A 20,706-nucleotide genomic window follows, 5' to 3' on the forward strand; every position below is an offset into this window, starting at 1 on the left:
CACTTATCTGTGAAGCGACCGTCTTATGTTAGAGGAGAGAGGAAATCTTTTCGCCGGCCTTTATTATCGTTACTGCCCTTACTAAGAGCTTGTATGATATTAATTTTTTATTTTTATGGTTTTTTTATCCAAAATACAATCTTTTTTCATTTAGCATAAGCAAAAGTTGAGAATAAACAATCTTTTTTCACGAATTAAGGATAACGATTTGAAACTGTCCCACGGTAACTGGATTGAATTGACCTGTTTGGAGCGGTTTTTCTCCGATTTGACCGATAGTTGATCTGGGATGGAACGTAAATGATATTTGTGTTTTTCGCCCCAATCTTATCACGATTCTGTCCCGAATACTATAAACACAATTAAATATATACAATTATCAATATATTATTTTTATTATATTATATAAAAAATTTAAAATATTTTTTATAATAATATAAATTTTTAATATGTTACAATATAATATTAAAAAAGTTATTTATATAATTTCCTTTTTTAGAAGAGATGGTATAAACGGTAATTCACGATAATCTTCGAAATCAAACGGTTCGAAATCAAACGGTATGTAATAGATATTAAAAAAAAATATTGAAGTAAAAACAGGACGACGAAGATGATACATTTTCCGCCCTGAATCATTCGGCTCAATTGTCTTCTTTACCTAACACTTGTGCAATAGAGAAGAGATAAATAAAAAAAATCATATTAAAAAAAAATTATCTCAAACATTTCCATTTTTTTAATTTATTATTAATTATTTTTTAGACATTTGTTTTGTTTTCATTTCTTAAATCACTTATATTTATCATTTTTTTTATGTCTATTGTTTTATCAACTTATTTTATTAATTAAAATATTTAAATATTTTTATTTAATATTTGCTTCTTGCATATTCCTATCTAATCTATTTATAAAATAAAATAGTTATTAAATAAAAAAAAGGTTAAACAAGAATTATACTCAAAATTAATATAAAAGAAGCTTTAAAAGTTGGTTTGGTGGAATTATCTAGCCCTTTTGGATAATTAAATTAATAACAAATAATCCTTAAACATAATTTATGGTTTAATTTAATAAGAAATGTAATTAAGAAAAGTTAGGCTTAAACATTTTTGTTGTTAAACAGCAGTTATACCACGTCAGCTCTTTAAAAGATTTATCTTTCTACTTTATAGGATTTTGTTATTTTTCTATATTAAAAATAATAATAATTAAAAGTATTATTTATTTTTATAATAATGTAAATATTTAAATTATTGGATTATTTGTATAAATTGATTTTTAATATATATTTAAAATTATAATGTAAATAGTAGATTTTGGAAAATCTGGATTGTGGGGATATAGTAAAAGAAATCCCATCCTTATATATATATAAAACTTTTAAAAGTAAAAAAAAATAGAAAAGAAAAAAGGAAATAATTAATTTTGGCCAGTTGGAGTTGTCTTAACGGAGGGGTCACGCGGTTGTTGACTTTAAATTTGTGGTCAACATCTTTCATATGTTAGTTGGCAAAGACTAAAAAACTATAAATGTGTATTTTTTAAAGAAAAACAAATAGAATGGTTTAAGCATCAATTCATTAAAAAAAAGTGAAAATAAAAATTAATAAGGTCCTTAAAATGTCGATAAATTTGTCAATCAATTTAAAACAAATTGTAATAGGCTTTAAAAAATTTAAAACAAATTGTAATAGGCTTTAAAAAAATAGAGAAAAAATTATGAACGAAATAAGTGTATAAATATGATTTTTTTTTTTTAAATTAAATATACAAATAATAAATTAAATTAAAAAAATTAAAGGGTAAAGAATTTTTTTTCGGAGTAGGCTGAAAGTCAGTCAACCCTAACGTAGATTTGATCATATATCCAAAATTGAGATCCGTTCAACCCACTCAGAAGGCTAGATATCTATGGGACTTAGAGGTTGTTCGGTTGTGGGTTTTAAAAAACCAAAATTGAGAAAAATTAAATGATGGGTAATAATTTTAATGAGATAATGATTATTTTTTATAAAAGATTTAAAAGGTATTGATATATATAAATAAAATAAATAATAATAATTTAAAATAAAGAGTATTTTGGGTGATTTGATAATAATTATTTGAGTGATGTAATTGATAAAAAAAATGAGTGAAGTGATGTTTGATTTTGTATGATTTTTTTAAAAAACTCAGATTTTTTTTTTATGTATAATAGTTTAATGTTAAATTAAAAATAATATAGCTTAGTTGATAATTTCTTTTTATAGATTTAGTTATTGTAAGTGGATGGTTTGAAAACATGGAGAAAAACATATTTTTAAATTTGTTTTTTACATTGCATTTACATAGGTTACATTATGTTAAGTTGACCTTACAGTGCTAAATTTGTCACCTAAATCTAATTTTTTCAATATTTATCTAGAGATTTGAACATTAATCCATTAGATTTCAATCATATTACATATGAGATGATGATATATGTGCTTATCTATACTTTGTTTGTTTTTTTAATTTAGCATATGAAATTATTTTTTTCAACAAATAAAGGTATATCAAGACCTTTATTCTAGTGGGGAGGTAGGGTTCCATATAAATGTTGGCTAGAAAAATGACTAATAGTTATTATAACATTCATAAATTTAGTTGTTTTGATATCAAATATAAACGAATTTATATAAAAAATGATTTATGATTTCATAGCAAATTCATTTAGAAAAATACATTTAGAAAAATAGTGTTTTCCAAATAGGCTGCACAATAATTTGGTTTTGAAAGTCAAGGATAAGAATACAAAATTATTTCCCACAAGCATCATGATCAAGTGTACATCCATGCTTAAAGAATGGAGAAGTCAACTAGACAAACTAAAAAATAAATAAATAAATTTAGAGAGAAAATATATCATGACCAGTTTAGAGAGAAAAAAGAGGTTAGAATATTTTATTAATTTAAGGGTTTTCCTGCCACACCAGTAAAACATAAGCTATATAATTTAGAAAAAAAATTAACAAAAATCTTAAATTTGGTATTCAATTGGTCAAATAAAAGATATATAAATCACAAAATATACCAAATTTAATCATAACATATCATTTGTTGTTATATCCTGGAGTTTTTTTAAAAACTTAATCAAATATAATAAATATAAATAGACCAATTGAATATTTTATATCTATATATTTTTTCTAAGCAATAAAGAATGACACCAATAAATATTTTCTATAATAATATAGATATATATTTTTTTTATATCTATTTCATCCTTTTATAAGCAATAAAAAATATTGAAAGAAAAGAAAATGTTTGATAGTCATATAATACAACATAAATAATATAATATAAATTATAAAAATATAGAATATGATATCGTAATATAAATCCATATACTATGCTTCAATTATTCAATTGATTGAACTTACACAAAATGATGGTTATCTCTCGGTGAGAATGAATATAATTAAATTTGAAAATCATATAAATTTATTAATCAAAATAAGCTACCATGCAAATTCGAGAAACACAACCTAGTTAAAATCTTGAAATATTGATGATTGTAAATTAATTATCAAGATGGATCAAATGTCGACTTTATAATAAAAAAATCAAGTTAGGTTATTCATTTTATACTATTTAAAATAGACTAACTATTTTAAATAAAAATAAATGTAAAAAATAATTTACCCCACCAAGGTAGCCCAGTGGTAAGAGTCAGTTTAATAGACTAAAATGTCACGGGTTCAATTTCATCTGGAAGCGCTTTGTGTTTAAGCGAGGGATTATGGGGTGTCATGAAAATAAATATATATGGATCAAAACTTAATTAAATATACATGAAACATTATATATATTACTCATTTAATAATAAATAGTGGATTAAATTTATTTTTTTTAATTATGAGGCAATATGTTTGGTGCTTGTTGACAAGCATTTTATTTATTGATTGTCCTCGACATCATTCCATAAGTATAATATTAATGTTATTTTAAATTTGTCATATGAAATATTGATTAGGCTAGTTTTATTAAAATGAGCATACATCTCATTTAATGCACAAGCAATTAAATGTTTTAAATTTTTATACTATTCTTTCATGGGTCATAATTAATATTTGATCCTTATATTAAGCAGGTAAGAATATAACTTTTTTTTTCCCCTAAAAAATCAGTTACATTTGAGTTTGGGTTAAGCTCAATAGTATGTTTAGTCAATAGATTTTTTCTTTTCGATTTTATAATCAAAAATACTACTTTTAATCTTTTATGGGTAGTTGGTTATTCATATATTCAATTGTGTTAGTGATGTTTTATCGAGTTTGTGACTTTTTAGTAACAAATGAGACAAAATAATTGGATATCGAGTTATTTTTCATATTTTTAATAATGAGTTATTAGAATTAATCTTTTATGTGAAGACCCTTTTACATGTAACCTCCCATAATTTGTATGCATTTTTATTACTCCGGACATATTTATAGATACAAAAAACTTTCTAGCGATGCTTACCAACATTCGGCTAACAATATTAATTTTAACTGCCGCCCAAATATACCATTTCATTGATCTATTTTGTTTGCTCTACTTTAACTCCCATCATATATGAACTCAAATGAAGGTAAACCCTCAACCAATTGCATTATTATTGAATCTGTTTGAGAATTTTAATTTTTTAAATTATTCTTCAATGAAAACCAAAATCAAACATCTAGAAACATTCAAAGTTAGACACATTCAATTGACTAAGAAAGAGAATGAATCAAGAGCCAATTTCAAAAGATAGTCCTATAACCGCGGTACCAAACTTTACAAGGTCTATCGTTCGGCCAAACAAAATTACGTTTACGTTCGTAATGGTGAGGGGAACAGACGAAACATATATACTTGGTAGCATAAGAACTTGTGTGGTCTTGATTCGGGATGTTTGGGTTTCATCATCACATGATCCACACAGAGCCAAGAAATATATATGTATAAAGAAGGAAAAAAATGATATAATTTTTGTTTAGTGAGTAGAAGTTGTGATCTAAAGAGACAAAAATTAAAATAAAATTATATATACTATTGTCATGCAAACGCTAAAACTGTGTTTATATATATTTAAATGATAAATTGCTTAAGCTAGTATGTATTTATATTGATAAATTATGAAAATGACAGATTTAAGATATGCCAAATATATTCTCAACTGCTTCGCACGCCAATTAAGCAGTTAATGTCATGAAATAATTATTATATATGTTTGATGACGGTTGACATAGAAATAAACATTTAGACACATAAATATGTGTCTTTGTCACTTTTTTGCATGCTTCAATGGAGTAGTTAAGAGGATTGGGATCACTTTCTTTTTCTTCTTCAATCATTTCTACATTCCTTATTTTAGACTATAAATTTGAATATGATTTATACCCACTTTTGTTGCATTTAGATTTTGAAATTATGTGTTCATGTACAAAGATTAACACAACTATCATGACACTTTTATGTGATAGTTAATCTTTAATTTTATGACTTTAAAAAACAACATAGTGGACAACAATACAAAAATTCCAATTCTAATTTTACCAAAAATCATTGCAAGAACAAGAGCCACCTTTAAAATGGTGGAACCGACGTTCATCCCTTACGATGATTTCTCGATCAACAAGTTTAGCGATAAACTTGATGGCCGAGTGACAATCGTCGCAAACTCTCAAATTCTTCATAATTCTTAGTGTAGTATTCTCCGGAGTACTAATGAGCCCAAACGCGATCGCCAATTTTTCACTATGACGTTGAAGGCTATGTTCTTTCATCTCCTCGTCAACGTCGTGTAGAACTGCTTCAACATTGGGTATAAACCCCATTTTCTTGATCTCACCCCATATAATCGACATTGTCTTAAAAATCTCATCCTTTTGAGGGTGCATTTCGTCGTCAACCCTAAATACATGATTCCTGTCTTTCACTTGAATCCAACTAAACCCTTCTTCTTTCTTCACATGTCTACTCCTCATCAACTTCCTAACCTTGGCTGCATCTTCAAATTTTCCACAAGCCGCATATGCATTTGTAAGAGCCAAATAGGCTCCACTATTACTGTGTTCAATCCGAAACAATCTCTCCGCCGCGTAATTCGCGAGCTCTATGTTCTTGAAAATTCTACACGAGCTCAAAAGCGATACCCAAGCTACTGCATCCGGTTCGATTGGCATCTCTTCTAAGAAATCCTTTGCACTTTGTAGCAATCCGTTTCGTCCAAAGAGATCGATCATGCAACCGTAATGGCATAGAGTTGGTTCGATTCCATGCACATTTCTCATCATATCGTAGTAAAACCGACCCTTTTCGACGAACCCCGCATGCGAGCACGCAGATAGGACCCCAACATAAGTTATGTCGGTAGGTCGAACTCCGATTTTCATCATCTCCTCGAACAACTCCACCGTTTCCTCTCCAAGCCCGTGCTGAGCTAGACCCGTGATCATCGAAGTCCACGAGACCTCGTCTCTATTTGAGTTCGTTGAATAGAACACACGCTTCGCGCTGTCAATGCTCCCAGCTCTTGAATACATAGTGATCAAAGAATTTCTCAAAAAAGACGACGCCAAGTCCCCTGTTCTTATTCCTCGAGCGTGAATTTGTTTCCCATGGGCCAAAGACGCCAATGTGGCACTCACATTCAAGACAGCCGACAACGTGTATCCGTTCATCATTGGCCCATCTTTCACCATTTTCCTAAACAAATCAATCGCGAAGGAATTTAACCCGTTTTGCTCGTACCCCGCTATCATGGCGGTCCACGAGACGACATCGTGGCTACTCAGCGAGTCAAATATTTCTCGGGCAGAGTTTGTGTCTCCGATCTTGATATACCCGTCGAGGAGAGCTGTGAATGCGATCACGTTGAGATTAGATATCCCGCTTTGGTCAGAAACCTTTCTAGCCATAGTAATCGCATCAGATTTGGAGTACACGAAGATCAAGGCACTTCCTATAGGTCCATTGATTTCAAATCCGTTTCTAATAATATAACAATGTACTTGCTTCCCAAGATTCAACTCGCCAAGATTAGCACAAGAGGATAAAGAGCTCGAAAGGGTAAACTTACTAGGAGTTAACGATGTCTCTTCAAGCATTCTCGAGAACATCTTCAACGATTCCACACCAAATCCCAATTGATTGTAGCCAGAAACCATTGAGTTCCAAGAAACTAAGTCTCTTTCGTTCATCTGCTCAAACAAAGCCAAAGCAAGATCTGGCCGTCCAGTTTTCATGTGCAGCCATAACATTGAGTTCATAGTCGATACATTCTTTACCGCAGTTCTTTCGAAAACAATGCTTGCAGTGTTTGGATCACCGGATTTCGAATACATGTTGAGAAGGGAACCTGCAACAATGGCGGTGCCACTAAGGCCAAGTTTAACAACCATTGTATGAATCTTCCTACCAATGGTCAAAGCTTCATTAGCAGCACAAGAAGCAAGTACTTTGGATATTGTATAATCAGAAGGCCGAGATCCATTCCAAATCATTTGCAAGAACAAATTAACAGCACTTGCATAACGACCTGTCTCAATATAACCAGAGATCATAGCAGTTAATGAAACATCATTTGGGTTAGGCATTTTGTCGAACACATGGCGTGCTAAACTCATTTCACCCTGTTTTGAATATGCAGGTAAAAAAAGTTCGTTCAAGCATTTGGTCGAGAACCTGATGGGCATATGAAAAACACTCTCTTTCTCGCTAGAAGTTGAAACTTATAATCAGTTAACTGATCGAAAGTAAAAGAAATTTGATATAAAAGTAAACTATAAATTGAGTCTTTCTGTAACAATGGCGGAAATTGATACTTGAATTTTACATATCTTGATTTCCTTTGGAAGAAGACCGTCTTAATCTACTCCGAGCAGCAAGTAGACCCTGATCGACGCCGTCAGAAGTCTGTTCGTCCTGTTGATTAATCCGAATAGTCTCTACTTCAGACGATTGGGACATTGAACGGCTCAAGGCGGACGGAAGCGGCGGCCTCTTCTTTTCAGACAACTGCCTTTGCTTTAAGCTTGCCCGTTGGAATGACGGGGATGAGATTGGAGAAGACGGTGGAGCTGATATGCCTTGATGACCGATTACACTTATCTGTTTCTTCAGCTTCGATGGCTGCATAATTTCATCATTCTCTTGCAAACCTTCGTTCTTTGGTTCCTCTTTTTTCTCCTCCGTCTGCACTTAACCATGCATTATTTAGGGTTTAGGTATGATTGTGCTAAAATTAGGGTGTTTAAACATTCGGTTAACCGGTTAGCCAGTTTCGATTAATTCCGATTTTTTTGTCTTATTTTACGAACTCCGATTTTTTTGTCTTATTTTACGAACTCGGTTAACCGACCGGTATTGATATCGGTTTTACCGGTTCTGATTCCGATCGATTTTAGTCGGTTAATCAGAAACCTATAATTCATTTTTTTTTAATTAAGAATTCAATTTACAAATTTTGTTTTTCAAAATTCTTATTATATAAATTAGATTTTTTTAAAAAATAATTCTGTATAAATTATAATTTTAAAATTTTAAAATAACTAATATATATAAATTATTAAATATTATTTATAATATATATAATATTTTTTAAAAAATAATTAATATAAATATATAATTAAATTATTATTGTTTAAACCGGTAGAAAAATAGTTCAACCGTAAACCGAATCATTTAATCGGAATCGTTAAAATCGGTTAACCGATAAATCGGTAGAATGAAACCGATAAACTATCGGTTCGTTTCGGATTATTTTCACCGCCATAGCTAAAATACACTTTTCAAATAATCCATTTTTATAAATTAAGTTATTTGGGTTGTTTTAAAATCAATTTGTTTAAATAAAAAAAACCTAACATGTTTTTTCTTCTTCTTTAAATAATTTGAGTCATTTAAAAAAAATTCCGAAACCGAATACAAACCTTTCTCGACATAGCTACGACATGATGCATCATTTCAAACAACTTGATTTGTCCCGTATGGGCAAAATTTTGCCAGTAATGAAAAAACGAGTCCCATGCCCTCGCCCTCAACTCGAGTATCTTTTGGTCTACGTCTTGTTCGTGTTTTGCCAGAAAAGGCCTCAACATTGTCGTGTAAACATAACCACAACCCTGCACTCAATTTAAAACCGCCAAGTTTTGTATTCTATGTTTGAAATTAATCAACTGTGTATAATAATACCTTTGTTTTCGGATACCATAAGAATATGAAAAGAGCCAGCTTCATTTCACCATACAAAGGTAGCCTATTTTATGAAAAATGTTTGTTTGTAAGAGAGATTACATCCAAACAAGACCTTAGTTGAAATCGAAATAGATACCATGAGACGAAGATATCTCCAACTCTCTCAAAGACGGTTAATGCTGCCACAATGATCCTGAGAATTTCATATTTTCAAATCATATTATATTATTTAAACCATAATTTAAAAAAAAATGCCTTAGTTATGTTTTGTAAAACATAAAAGAATGGATATCAGATTCAAACAAAATCACTTAATGGAAAATATTGCCTTGTAATCTAACAATTTAAAAGTAATCTAGATGAATCAAAATTGATTTTAATTTCAACTTTTTTAAAAACAAAATCAAAGTGTAATACATATTACATTGAAACAAAATTAAAGTGTTATTAATTTGTTTGTTATGACTTATGATATCTAAAATCACGACTTATATTTTTGTGTAATGGATGGCGATAATTTTTGTTTTAATACGAGTTATTTTTCAAGACTCGCGGCCTACAATTTTACCCTTTTAAATGATGAAAATTTTAATAAGAATCAATTTTAAAATATTTAAACGGATAGTTGAGCTATTAAAATCTCTTTATAAATTGACATTTTAAACCAATTTAAAAATTAATATTTTATTACATATTTTTGGGCAATTATTTTTCTTATTATAAAATAAATAAAAAATTTAAAAGTTTTTTATTCTTTCATAAATGAATCAAAGCTTTTTTTATATAATTTTTTACTTAAAAAAAACAAATTTTGTTGTAAATTATATTTTTATAACATTTTTTACCTAAAAAAAACCATATAATTTACTTGTGTTTTTCATACAAAACACCAAAAATTTCTGTCCACTTTAATTTATATATTTTTCACAAATGTTTTGATTTATTTCTTCTCAAAAACATTAACAATTTTGATATATGTGATGAACAATTATTCTTGGAGGGAAAACAAACAAGGCCTAAACAAAATATGGTGTAAATTATGAAATATTATTACCAATATTGGCACCAAAATCGAAGTTCTTCAATCCCTACTCTGTTCTTCTCCACGGTTTTGAAACATTCATAAGCAGGATATGCATATCCCACCACCATCCTGTATAATCCAATCAATCATAAATCAAATTGAACCAAGAAAATTATAGGGTTTGATTTCATTTTCTTACAAGAGTCCTCTGGTGATAAAACTTCCCAACATTTCTTATGTTCAAATGCCTGAAACTGAAATAGAATGAATGGAACAATAATATCAACAACAACAACAATAGTATAAATCAAGATCAAGAAATGAAATCGGATTGTAATTCTCAAAATGCAAACAAAAAACAAATAGAAGATGGAATGGATGAGAATACAAATGAAACCGTATAGAGATGATGATTGAGAGAATTTGTTTGGAATAATTTGAAATAACCTTTGTGGAGAGGAAAGAACTAAAATATGAGGTTCTTTCCCCCTGCCAATGGTGTGGATAAAGGAAATGCAAATTTGGAGAAAGGAACCTATTGGATGGATGGATGGAGAAGAGAAGAAGAAAGATTACAAAATTTATTTATAACTAATTTTGGGATTCATTTATTATATATACACAATCCCACATCAATCTAGCTATATATATTATCTGTTAAGCATTAGAGGCTATTATAAAACTCTAAATAAATATTAACATTAGATTGCCTTTCATATACAATTTTTTATTTTATTTTGGAAACATTTGAGATTATAAAATTATATGGTCAACTTCACATATCCCATCACCATAAAACTTTCATTTCACATATCCAAAGACACTAATGAAATATGGCTGACAATTTAATCTCAAACAACTAGACACTAATTCCATTTTTTACTTTAACTGTTTGGGCGTCAATCGCGAAGATTTGAACTTGTGACCAAGAAATATGGCTGACAATTTATGTCGAGTTTTGTTTGGTAAGTTGAGCAATACTAACATGTGATATGTTTATTTGTAATTGACTCGACACCATGAAATATGACTGACAATTTATGTTGGGTTTTGTTTGGTAAGTTGAGCGATACTAACATGTGATATATTTATTTGTAATTGACTCGACACCGACCTGACTCAATTCAAACACAACCCGATTTAACTTGATGAAATTAATATCATTTTTTATTTTAAATTAAAATGAAAAAAAAACCACAAATCTGCTTACCAGTGTAAAAAAAATAAACATAGCTCTACGTAGTGACTCCAACGGTTCCAAAAGACTAGACAGTGAATAACGATGTTACAACGTTACAAGATCTAAAGAGTGAGGAAAAAAAGGGAATAGAATGCTTCAAAAGTTTTGAGAAGGTTGAATAAAAGTTGGAGTAGAAAAAAAAGTCAAAGTTAAAAATAAGGAAAACTTTAAATTTGTGAAAAAAAAAATGAGTGAGTAGAAAATACAAATATAAAACCCTACCAAACAAAATTGTGAAGGAGACGGGTCACAACCAAATTTTAATCGGTTTATTAATCAGGTTAAACGAGTTAACCTCAGTTCGACCCGAAAAAATACATGAATCAAACTTGATTTTTCATGGTTCAATTGTGTCAGAAATTGTTATCCCTACTACCATGAAGACATGATTTACTAAACTCTACCGTTGGCTCATAAATTGTTAGCCCTGTCAAAAATTGTTAACCCTACCATAAAGACATGAATTACTAAACTCTACCATTGATCAATGAGTCTAAGGTTAAACTTTTAACCTTTCAAACAAAAATAATAATCTAAGATTAAACCACCTCTTTGGGGGTAAACTTCATTTCTGCACCACTTGGTAACCAATATTGTATAGATTTACATGATATTAAGAAGTGTTGATGTGATCTTTGCTATTGCGGGCGAGTTTTAAATTCTGGGTAAACGAGTCAGGGTTTTCTGTTATAAAAATGGGTTAGAGTATAAATATATTTTTTTAGTATTTTTCTCATAACACAGTAAAGTTGAGAGAGAGTGAACAGATCTAGGGTTTTCTAATTTCCTTCTTGTTCTTTGACTGATCTAGAGAGAAAGATTGGGAGAGCTTTTGATTGTGGAGTATTCCAATCATTCCTAGTGTAATCATTTCTTTCATTTGAGAGTAGGGCATGTAAGTTTCTACTATTGATATTTCTTTGATTTAGTGAAACTTATCCCTCCCGTGGACGTAGGTCAATTTTGACCGAACCACGTATATTGTGTTGTCATTTATTTTGTGCTATTTCAGTTCTTGGTAAATTTGTTGTTCGTTATAGACAATTTAGAAACTGATTTGTTACAGGTTTGATTTCTAAGAAGATCCGTAGTTTTGCTGTTGTAAAACTCAACAATGGTATCAAAGCAGTATTGATTGGTTATTTGTTTTAAGATTGGAGCAGAGTGCTCTACTAGTTACCTAACGAAATTCAGAGAGGAGATCAACTGGTTTCTTTGCTAAAGTTTTTGTCAATTGTTAAGACAGTAATAATGGGGAAATCTAGACCTGATATGGTAAGTCTGAATGGTACAAACTACAAACAATGAAAACTGATGATTAGTGATTTATTAGTTTTAGATGATTTGAATGAAACAATTGAAAATGAGGGTGTTAGACCTGAAAGTACAAAATAAGATGATTGGAAAAAAACAGATAGAAAGGCATGTAACTTTATTCGTTCCTACGTTGGTGTAAATATTGTGCACCATGTTGAGAACGAGACTATAACGTATGGTGTGTGGAGCAAACTTGAAGCTCTCTACATTGAGAGGTCAGTAGGGAATAAAGCAGCACTGGTACGAAAGCTGATGAATCTGAAGTACATTGATAATAAATTAATTGTTGAGCACTTGAATGAATTTAAAAATATTGAATCAGCTGAGTAGTATGAAGATAAACTTTGATGATGAGGTGCAATCACTTTTAGTCCTTGGATCTTTGTCTACAAGTTGGGAGACACTTATTATTACTCTCAGCAACTCATCACCAAATGGTAAAGTTAACATGGCATTTGTCACCACTTCCTTATTTGATGAGGAGAATTGAAAGGGGAATAACCCTTTAAGTCTGATATGTTGGTGACTGATAGAGGAAGATTAAAGGATAATAGAAGTGGTTAGAGTAGGGGCAAGTCTAGAAGCAAGTCTAGAGCTCCAAATAAGGATGGTGCATTCCATTATTATGACAAAATGGATCATTGGAAAACGAGCGCTGAAAATTTAAAAATGATAAAGCAAAGGGTACGGTGAAGCCCAGAGAAAAGAAAGAACCTATTACTGATACATCTGCTTATACTTTAGATGGTGAACTGACATATGCTTCTAACGTTTAAGACTCATGTCTTAGAACATCTTCAAATGAAACAACATGGATTGTTGACACATGGATTGTTGACACATGTGCCTCATTCCATATTAGTCCACACAAAGGTTATTTACAGTCCTACAAAGCTAGTGATTATGGTGAGGTTTGCATGGGTAACAGTTGTGTGTCCAAGATAGTTGGTCTTGATGATGTTAGAATCGAGACAAACATGGATTGTTTCCTGACATTGAGAGATGTAAGGCATGTTCTTAATTTGAGAATGAATTTGATTTCAGCAGGTAAGCTCAATGATGGAGGCTACCATAATGTTTTTAGAGGTGGGGCATAAAAGCTAAGCAAGGGTCCATTGGTTGTTGCACGAGGTAAGAAATGTTGTTCCTTATATAAGACAAACTTGAAAATTGTCTATGATGCAACATATTCTGTCGTGATGGAGTCATCCTCTAAGTTGTGGCACAAGAGACTATGCCACATTAGTGAAAAGGGGCTGAATGTTTTGATCAAGAGGATTGAGTTGACGAATCTCAAGGATGCTCATCTTGAAAATTGTGAGCATTTCTTGAAGGGTAAGCAGAACAGAGTCTCATTCAGTAAGTCGAAAATGGAACTGAAAAAGAATATCTTTAAACTGGTCCATACAGATGTTTGTGATCCTATGAAGATCAAATCCATATGTGGTGCTTCTTATTTTGTAACTTTCATAGACAATGCATTTAGTAAGGTTTGAGTATATGCTATAAAGTCCAAGGATGAGGTTGCAGCAAAGTTTGAGGTCTTTCACAAGCTGGTTGAAAGAGAGACATGAAGAAAACTAATAAGAATGCGGTCAGATAATGGGGGAGAGTACATATACTCATTTGATGATTATTATAAAGAGTAGGGTATTGAACATGAATAGACTGTGCCAAGACTCCACAATAAAATGGAGTGACAAAAATGATGAACAGAACAATGTTAGAACGGATTAGAAGTATGCTCTCCCATGCCAAGTTAGCTAAGCATTTCTGGGCTGAAGCCATGAGCACTGTAGTGTATATGATCAACCGTTCTCCCTCCAAGCCATTGGATAATAAGTGTGCAGAAAGCGTCTGGTCAAGTAAAGATGTTAATTATTATTATTTACGTGTTTTTGATTGCAAAGATTTTGTGCATATTCCAAAAGATGAGAGGTCTAAGTTAGATGCAAAAACTAGGAAATGCATATTTTTGGGTTAAAGCGATGAAAAGTGAGGATACAAGTGTTATGACCCAGTTTCCAAGAAGGTTTTGAGAAGCCGATATGTTGTATTCCTTGAAGATCAGACTATTGAGAATTTTGAAGATGGTAAAAAACTTGATGCATACATACATGATCTTTCTGGTCTTGAGCTGTCTCATGGTGTTGAGGAGACAAGACCACATATAGCTTTAGACTCAGATAGTGATGATGATGTTCCTCAAGGTCAAGCTATAGGCCATGAAAATGATACAGAAACTGATATTGGTGAAAATATTGAGGCTGATTTTGAAGTTCAACAAGAAGATGGAAATCAACATAATCAACAAACAACGGTACTTAGGAGGTCTACTAGGGAGAAAAAAATAAAGTTCTAAGTACTATGCTACAGAGTATGTCCTTCTAACTGATTTTGGGGAGCTTATATGTTATAAGGAAGCTCTTCAGGATGCTCATAAGAAAGAATGGCTAGCTGCCATGGATGAAGAGATGAAGTCATTACTGAAAAATGGCACATATGAATTGGTTAAAAGACCAAAAACAAAAAAGTATTACAAAATAAATGGGTGTACAAAATCAAACAAAAAGTGATGATGACAAACCAAGATACAATGCTAGGCTAGTTGTCAAAAGTTTTGGCCAGAGGCATGTAATCGATTATGATGAGATTTCTCACCGATAGTAAAGATGACTACCATCCGGGTGGTGTTAAGTCTAGCTGCTTGTATGGATCTTGAGGTTGAACAACTTGATGTCAATAGTGCATTTCTCCACGGTGATCTGGATGAAGATATTTATATGGAGAAACCTGAAGGTTACAATAAGAAAGGTGATAAAAACAAGGTGTGCAAACTTGTCAAAAATCTGTACGGTTTGAAGCAAGCACCAAGACAGTGGTATCTTAAATTTGAGTCGTTCATGACAATCCATGGGTACATGAAGACGTCTACAGATCACTGTGTCTTTGTGCAAAAATTTGATTCTAATAATTTTATTATACTTCCATATATGTTGATGACATGCTAATTGTAGGGAGAGACAAGCTCAAGATTGCCAAGTTGAAAAAAGATTTGAGTAACAGTTTGATGTCAAGACTGCATTTCTCTACGGTGATTTGGATGAAGATGTTTATATGGATCAACCTGAAGGTTAAAATAAGAAAGGTGATGAAAGAAAGGTGTGCAAACTTGTCAAAAATATGTACGGTTTGAAGCAAGCACCAAGACAGTAATATCTTAAATTTGAGTCGTTCATGACAATCCATGGGTACATGAAAACGTTTACAGATCAATGTGTCTTTGTACAAAAAATTCTTCTAATGATTTTATTATACTTCTCTTATGTGTTGATGACATGTTAATTGTAGGAAGAGACAAGCTAAAGATTGTCAAGTTGAAAAAAGATTTGGCTAAGTCTTTTGAGATGAAAGACTTAGGTCAAGAAAGACAAATTCTTGGAATGCGGGTCATTCGTGATCAAGAGATATATATTGAGAAGATTCTAAAACGATTCTGCATGAACAAGGAAAAGCCAGTTGATTTTCAATTGGCTACACACTTGAAAATAAACAAGACAATGTCTCCCAATGATGAAGAGAAAAAACAAGAAATGTGTAGTGTTCCATATGCTTCAGCAATAGATAGTCTGATGTATGCAATGATTTGTACAAAACTGAATATAGCTCATGCGGTTGAAGTAGTTAGTTGTTTCTTTTCAAATTCCGGTAAGACACACTGGGAAGCGATTAAGTGACTAATGAGATATTTTTGAGGTACCTTCAAATACGCTTTGTGTTATGGTACTGGAAAGCCACATGTTGAAGGATTTTTTGATTCAGATATGAGTGGTGATATTGACACAATGAGATCAACTTCAGGGTATTTGTTTACATTTGGAGGAGAAGTTGTATCATGGCAGTCTCGTCTACAAAAATGTGTTGTTTTGTCTACTATAGAAGCTGAATATATTGTCATTACTAAAAGTTGTAAGGAAATGAGATGAATGAAAAAAATTGTTGAAAGAAATAAGCATTGCACAAGACAAGTTTTTTGTGTTTAGTGACCCACAAAGTGCTATACATGTGAGCAAGAATTCAAGTTTCCATTCACGTTCAAAACACATTCAATGAAGGTACAATTGGATCCATAAAATGCTCGAGAAGGAGTTATACTTGGAGAAAATTCATACATATGAGAACGAGTCAGATATGATGACAAAGGGCTTGCCAAGAGGCAAGAATGAGATATGTTGTGCCATAGCCGAAATGGTTTTGGCAGGAGCGTCACGATGATGAATGTTTATAGCAACATTCTCCCATGACTCGGAAGGGGGGAATTGTTGATGTGTTTCTTGCCATTACGGGCGATTTTTAAATTCCGAGTAAGCGGGTCGGGGTTTTCTGTTATGAAAACGCGTTAGAGTATAAATACATTTTTTAGTATTTTTCTCATAACACAATAAAGTTGAGAGAGAGTGAACAGATCTAGGGTTTTATAGTTTGCTCTTATTCTTTGGCTAATCTAGAGAGAAAGATTGGAAAAGCTTTTGATTGTGGAGTATTCTAATCATTCCTAGTGTAATCACTTTTTTCATTTGAGAGCAGAGCATTTAAGTTTTTACTATTGACATTTCTTTAATTTAGTGAAACTTATCTCTCTCTCGTGGACGTAAGTCAATTTTGACCGAACTATGTATATTGTGTTGTCATTTATTTTGTGCTAGTTCAGATTTTGGTAAATCTGTTGTTCGTCATAGACGATTTGGAAACTGATTTGTTACCGGTTTAATTTCTAAGAAGATTCATAATTTTGCTAACAAACAATCTAAAAAACCCAGCAATTAACCTTCTGAAAATTTGAAGGCTAATTTCTCTCATAGAATAGCTTTATTTCTAGATCATCAAGTAACTTCCATAGCCATGATAGTTGTTGAATGCTTCATTTCCAGATCTAAATGAAGTTTTATTACTACTTCAAAAATCTTCTGTCTCTCTCTTTATGGTATACCAATTATTGAACCCAACAATATTAGCCTCAAATGGCATATTACTCCCATTAATATCAACTTCTACCATATACTCATGTCCAAACCCTACTACTTGATCATGTATGAACAATGAAATCATACACAAATTCAGAAATTCATTTAGGGTTTCTCTACCAAGTATCAAGACCATCAATAAGAACCTAAAATAACCTCTTCCTAATCAAAGCTTCAGAATATAGTCTTGCCTGAAGATAACAATTAGTTTTCCTGCAAAATTTCCTAATCTTGTCACCATTAAACCAAGCTTAATCTATCTTCTCAAGTATATAACAGATTCAAATCAAAGAAAAGGAAGTCTAATTTCCAAAAAACAAGAACTATATCAAATCAAAGATTTTATTTTTATTCCATTGTAGGAAGAAGTCTGTCTAAATATTGAAGTTTAACTTTTAGACAACCTGCAAACCATAAAGAACACCTATGTAATTCTCAGGTATATATGTTCTTGCAGAAATGAACCTCTCTAATCTTCTGAAATACTTTCCATGTGAGCAAGATATCAGAGCCAGCTTGATGACAGTTCCCAATAGTGCAATCATTAGCAAGATTCTTAGCAAACACAATCAAGGCCACCAATGAGACAATACATAACCTCATCAAGTATTTCACATCATAAATCATAGACCCAAACAGTGTTCTAACATTCCTTAGAAAATGGGCAGGTTCACAAAATGAGAAAGTAAACTGCTAGATTCACAAGATCTCCTATCAAAATTGAAAGTAAGGTGGGAGTAAATGGGCAGGTTCACAAAATCTGATGTGAGTTGTCACGATTATATGAATATAAATTTTTGGTTAATTTTGATTTATTGATTAGTTTAGCTTAGATAGTTAGAAGATTGATTCAGTAAATAAATTTCTGTAATTGATTTTATTATTATCTTAATGTCATTTATTTATTTGTTAAATTTGAGATTTTATTGGAACAACTAGATTTCATATTTTTTTTTCTAAATTTTACTGGGCTTTTTTATGATTAAAGTTATTAAAAAATGAGTTTTTATTTTAATAATTTTAAATATTATTAACTTATTATTTACATGATATATATTAATAAATAAATAAAAATTTTGTATAATAATTTAACTAAAAAACTTCAAAAGATTTTACTTAGATGAAATAAAGTGATCCACTAAAGAAAAAACACTTTTAGAGCATAATTTTTTTCCATAAGATATACTTCTATATAGAACCTAGTTAGTCTAACCTAATTTAAAATATAATTTCAAAAATATCTAATTTCTCATTCATGTTCTCAAACTAACTTAATTTGTTCATTCATAAATTAATCTATTTTAATATTGAAACTCAATTTTTTTTTAAATTTTAATTAATTAACATATTTATATTTAAACTCATTATTATATATATATATATATATTTAACTTTATTTTTTTTATAAATTAGATTATTTATATTTTGATATATATTTTAAATTATTATTTTTTATAAATTTAATTATTTATATATTTTAATATATGTATATTTACATTTATATTTCAATTATTAATTTATATTTTTTTTAAGTTGTATCAAATATTATAGAATCGTTTAAACATATTAACAAGAAAAATATTACAAAAATAAGATCGTTCAAAGTTACATTAAATAAAGGCAAAATATAAGTAAAAAATGTTTATCAGCAAATAAATCTAAAATAAAATTTACTTTAACAATTTTAAAAATATTCAAGAAAATCAATAACTTTCATTGACCACTTCCACAATTTTTCTAGAAAATAGATTCTCTATAGCCATAAAAATATATTTAAATTATATTTTTTTCATAAATGTTTACTCAATACAATTTTTGACTATAAGTAGTATAGTCTATTTTTTTTATTGTCTTGTCGATAATTAATAAATTTATTATAAATATTTTAGTTAATTTTTTTATTGGATTGTCTCCTTACATCCAAACGAATCATATATATATATATATATATTTATATATATATATATATATATATATATTTATTGAACGTTCGTAATAACACATGATTTGGAGAAGTATATTAATCGTGTTGTCAATAAAAATTTAACCGAAATTAATAAATAAAATATATATAATAAAATTTATAAAATAATAATTTAAATATATATAATAATAAGTTTAAATGTAAATATATTATTTAATTAATTAAATATAAAAAATTAAGTTTAAACAAGCAGGTTAATTTAAAAAGTTGAAAAGGAAACTAGCTCATTTTGAAAATTAGTTCCTTTTATATAACATTGATTTAGAAGAATTAAGGTACAAAATATTCTTCAAAATTTTTAATAAATTTAAGTTAATAGTTAAATTAGTGATATGAATATTGTAAAACTTTAATAATAAAGAGTTTAAAATTTTGAAGTTTAAAATAAAAAATTAAAATCTCAATTGATCCAATAAAAGCATTAAACTTTTATTTATAATATATATATATATTATTTTAAAATATGTTTAGATGAAAGAAAGCCTAAATTGAGTGTTGGTTGAATGTGAAAAGGATTAAAAAGGTATACTTTATTGAGTTTTATTTGCTTACATTATTGAAACCAATCCGCATGCATAAGCATGATATTAAAAAACTAGGTTTAGTTTCTTCACCAACCATACATCTTTTTAACATCCATTAATTGAATAAGCCTTAGATTTTTATAAATTAGGATTTTGACATTTTTTTTACTAATCGTGACATCTCTTTAATTAATTACCTTTTTTGTATCCTAATTTTAAATAGCTGTCATAATTATAATTCAACTTTAAAATGGTTCACACATACAAATAGACATGTAACTGATAATGGGTCATTAAAGATAACATTAGTATTGATCAAACACATAGGATAAAACATTTCAATATTAATCAAACAATATACAACCATTATAATATAATCACACTTGCTCTATATGTTTCAAACT

General features: G+C 30.0%; 2 protein-coding genes across 2 annotated transcripts; both read right to left on the bottom strand.

Annotated features, from left to right (window-relative positions):
- Positions 1 to 5,452: 5,452 nt before the first annotated feature.
- Positions 5,453 to 7,710, bottom strand: LOC124912513 (pentatricopeptide repeat-containing protein At2g22070-like). Its single transcript, XM_047453151.1, has one exon. The coding sequence runs from the start codon at positions 7,686 to 7,688 to the stop codon at positions 5,544 to 5,546; it is 2,145 nt and encodes a 714-aa protein (XP_047309107.1). The 5' UTR covers positions 7,689 to 7,710; the 3' UTR covers positions 5,453 to 5,543.
- A 35-nt stretch (positions 7,711 to 7,745) lies between these two features.
- On the bottom strand, positions 7,746 to 10,553 carry LOC124912514 (putative HVA22-like protein g). The gene is made up of 6 exons (XM_047453152.1): positions 10,413 to 10,553; positions 10,244 to 10,342; positions 9,326 to 9,382; positions 9,187 to 9,250; positions 8,925 to 9,116; positions 7,746 to 8,187 (listed from the first exon to the last, which is right to left on the bottom strand). Exons 1-6 carry the CDS (start codon positions 10,442 to 10,444, stop codon positions 7,825 to 7,827), a joined length of 807 nt encoding a protein of 268 aa, XP_047309108.1. The 5' UTR covers positions 10,445 to 10,553; the 3' UTR covers positions 7,746 to 7,824.
- Positions 10,554 to 20,706: the final 10,153 nt, after the last annotated feature.

This window comes from Impatiens glandulifera, chromosome 8, assembly GCF_907164915.1.
Source record: "Impatiens glandulifera chromosome 8, dImpGla2.1, whole genome shotgun sequence".
NCBI classification, from domain to species: Eukaryota; Viridiplantae; Streptophyta; class Magnoliopsida; order Ericales; family Balsaminaceae; genus Impatiens; species Impatiens glandulifera.

What these genes read in the sequence shown, in the direction of transcription:
- LOC124912513 (XM_047453151.1), bottom strand. Translation starts at nt 7,688, where the DNA reads ATGCCCATCAGGTTCTCGACCAAATGCTTGAACGAACTTTTTTTACCT.
- LOC124912514 (XM_047453152.1), bottom strand. Translation starts at nt 10,444, where the DNA reads ATGTTGGGAAGTTTTATCACCAGAGGACTCTT. An exon ending in CGATTTTGGTGCCAATATTG is followed by an intron (nt 9,383 to 10,243) that starts GTAATAATATTT and finishes TGAAATTCTCAG; the next exon opens with GATCATTGTGGCAGCATTAA. An exon ending in TCGTAGCTATGTCGAGAAAG is followed by an intron (nt 8,188 to 8,924) that starts GTTTGTATTCGG and finishes GGTTAAGTGCAG; the next exon opens with ACGGAGGAGAAAAAAGAGGA.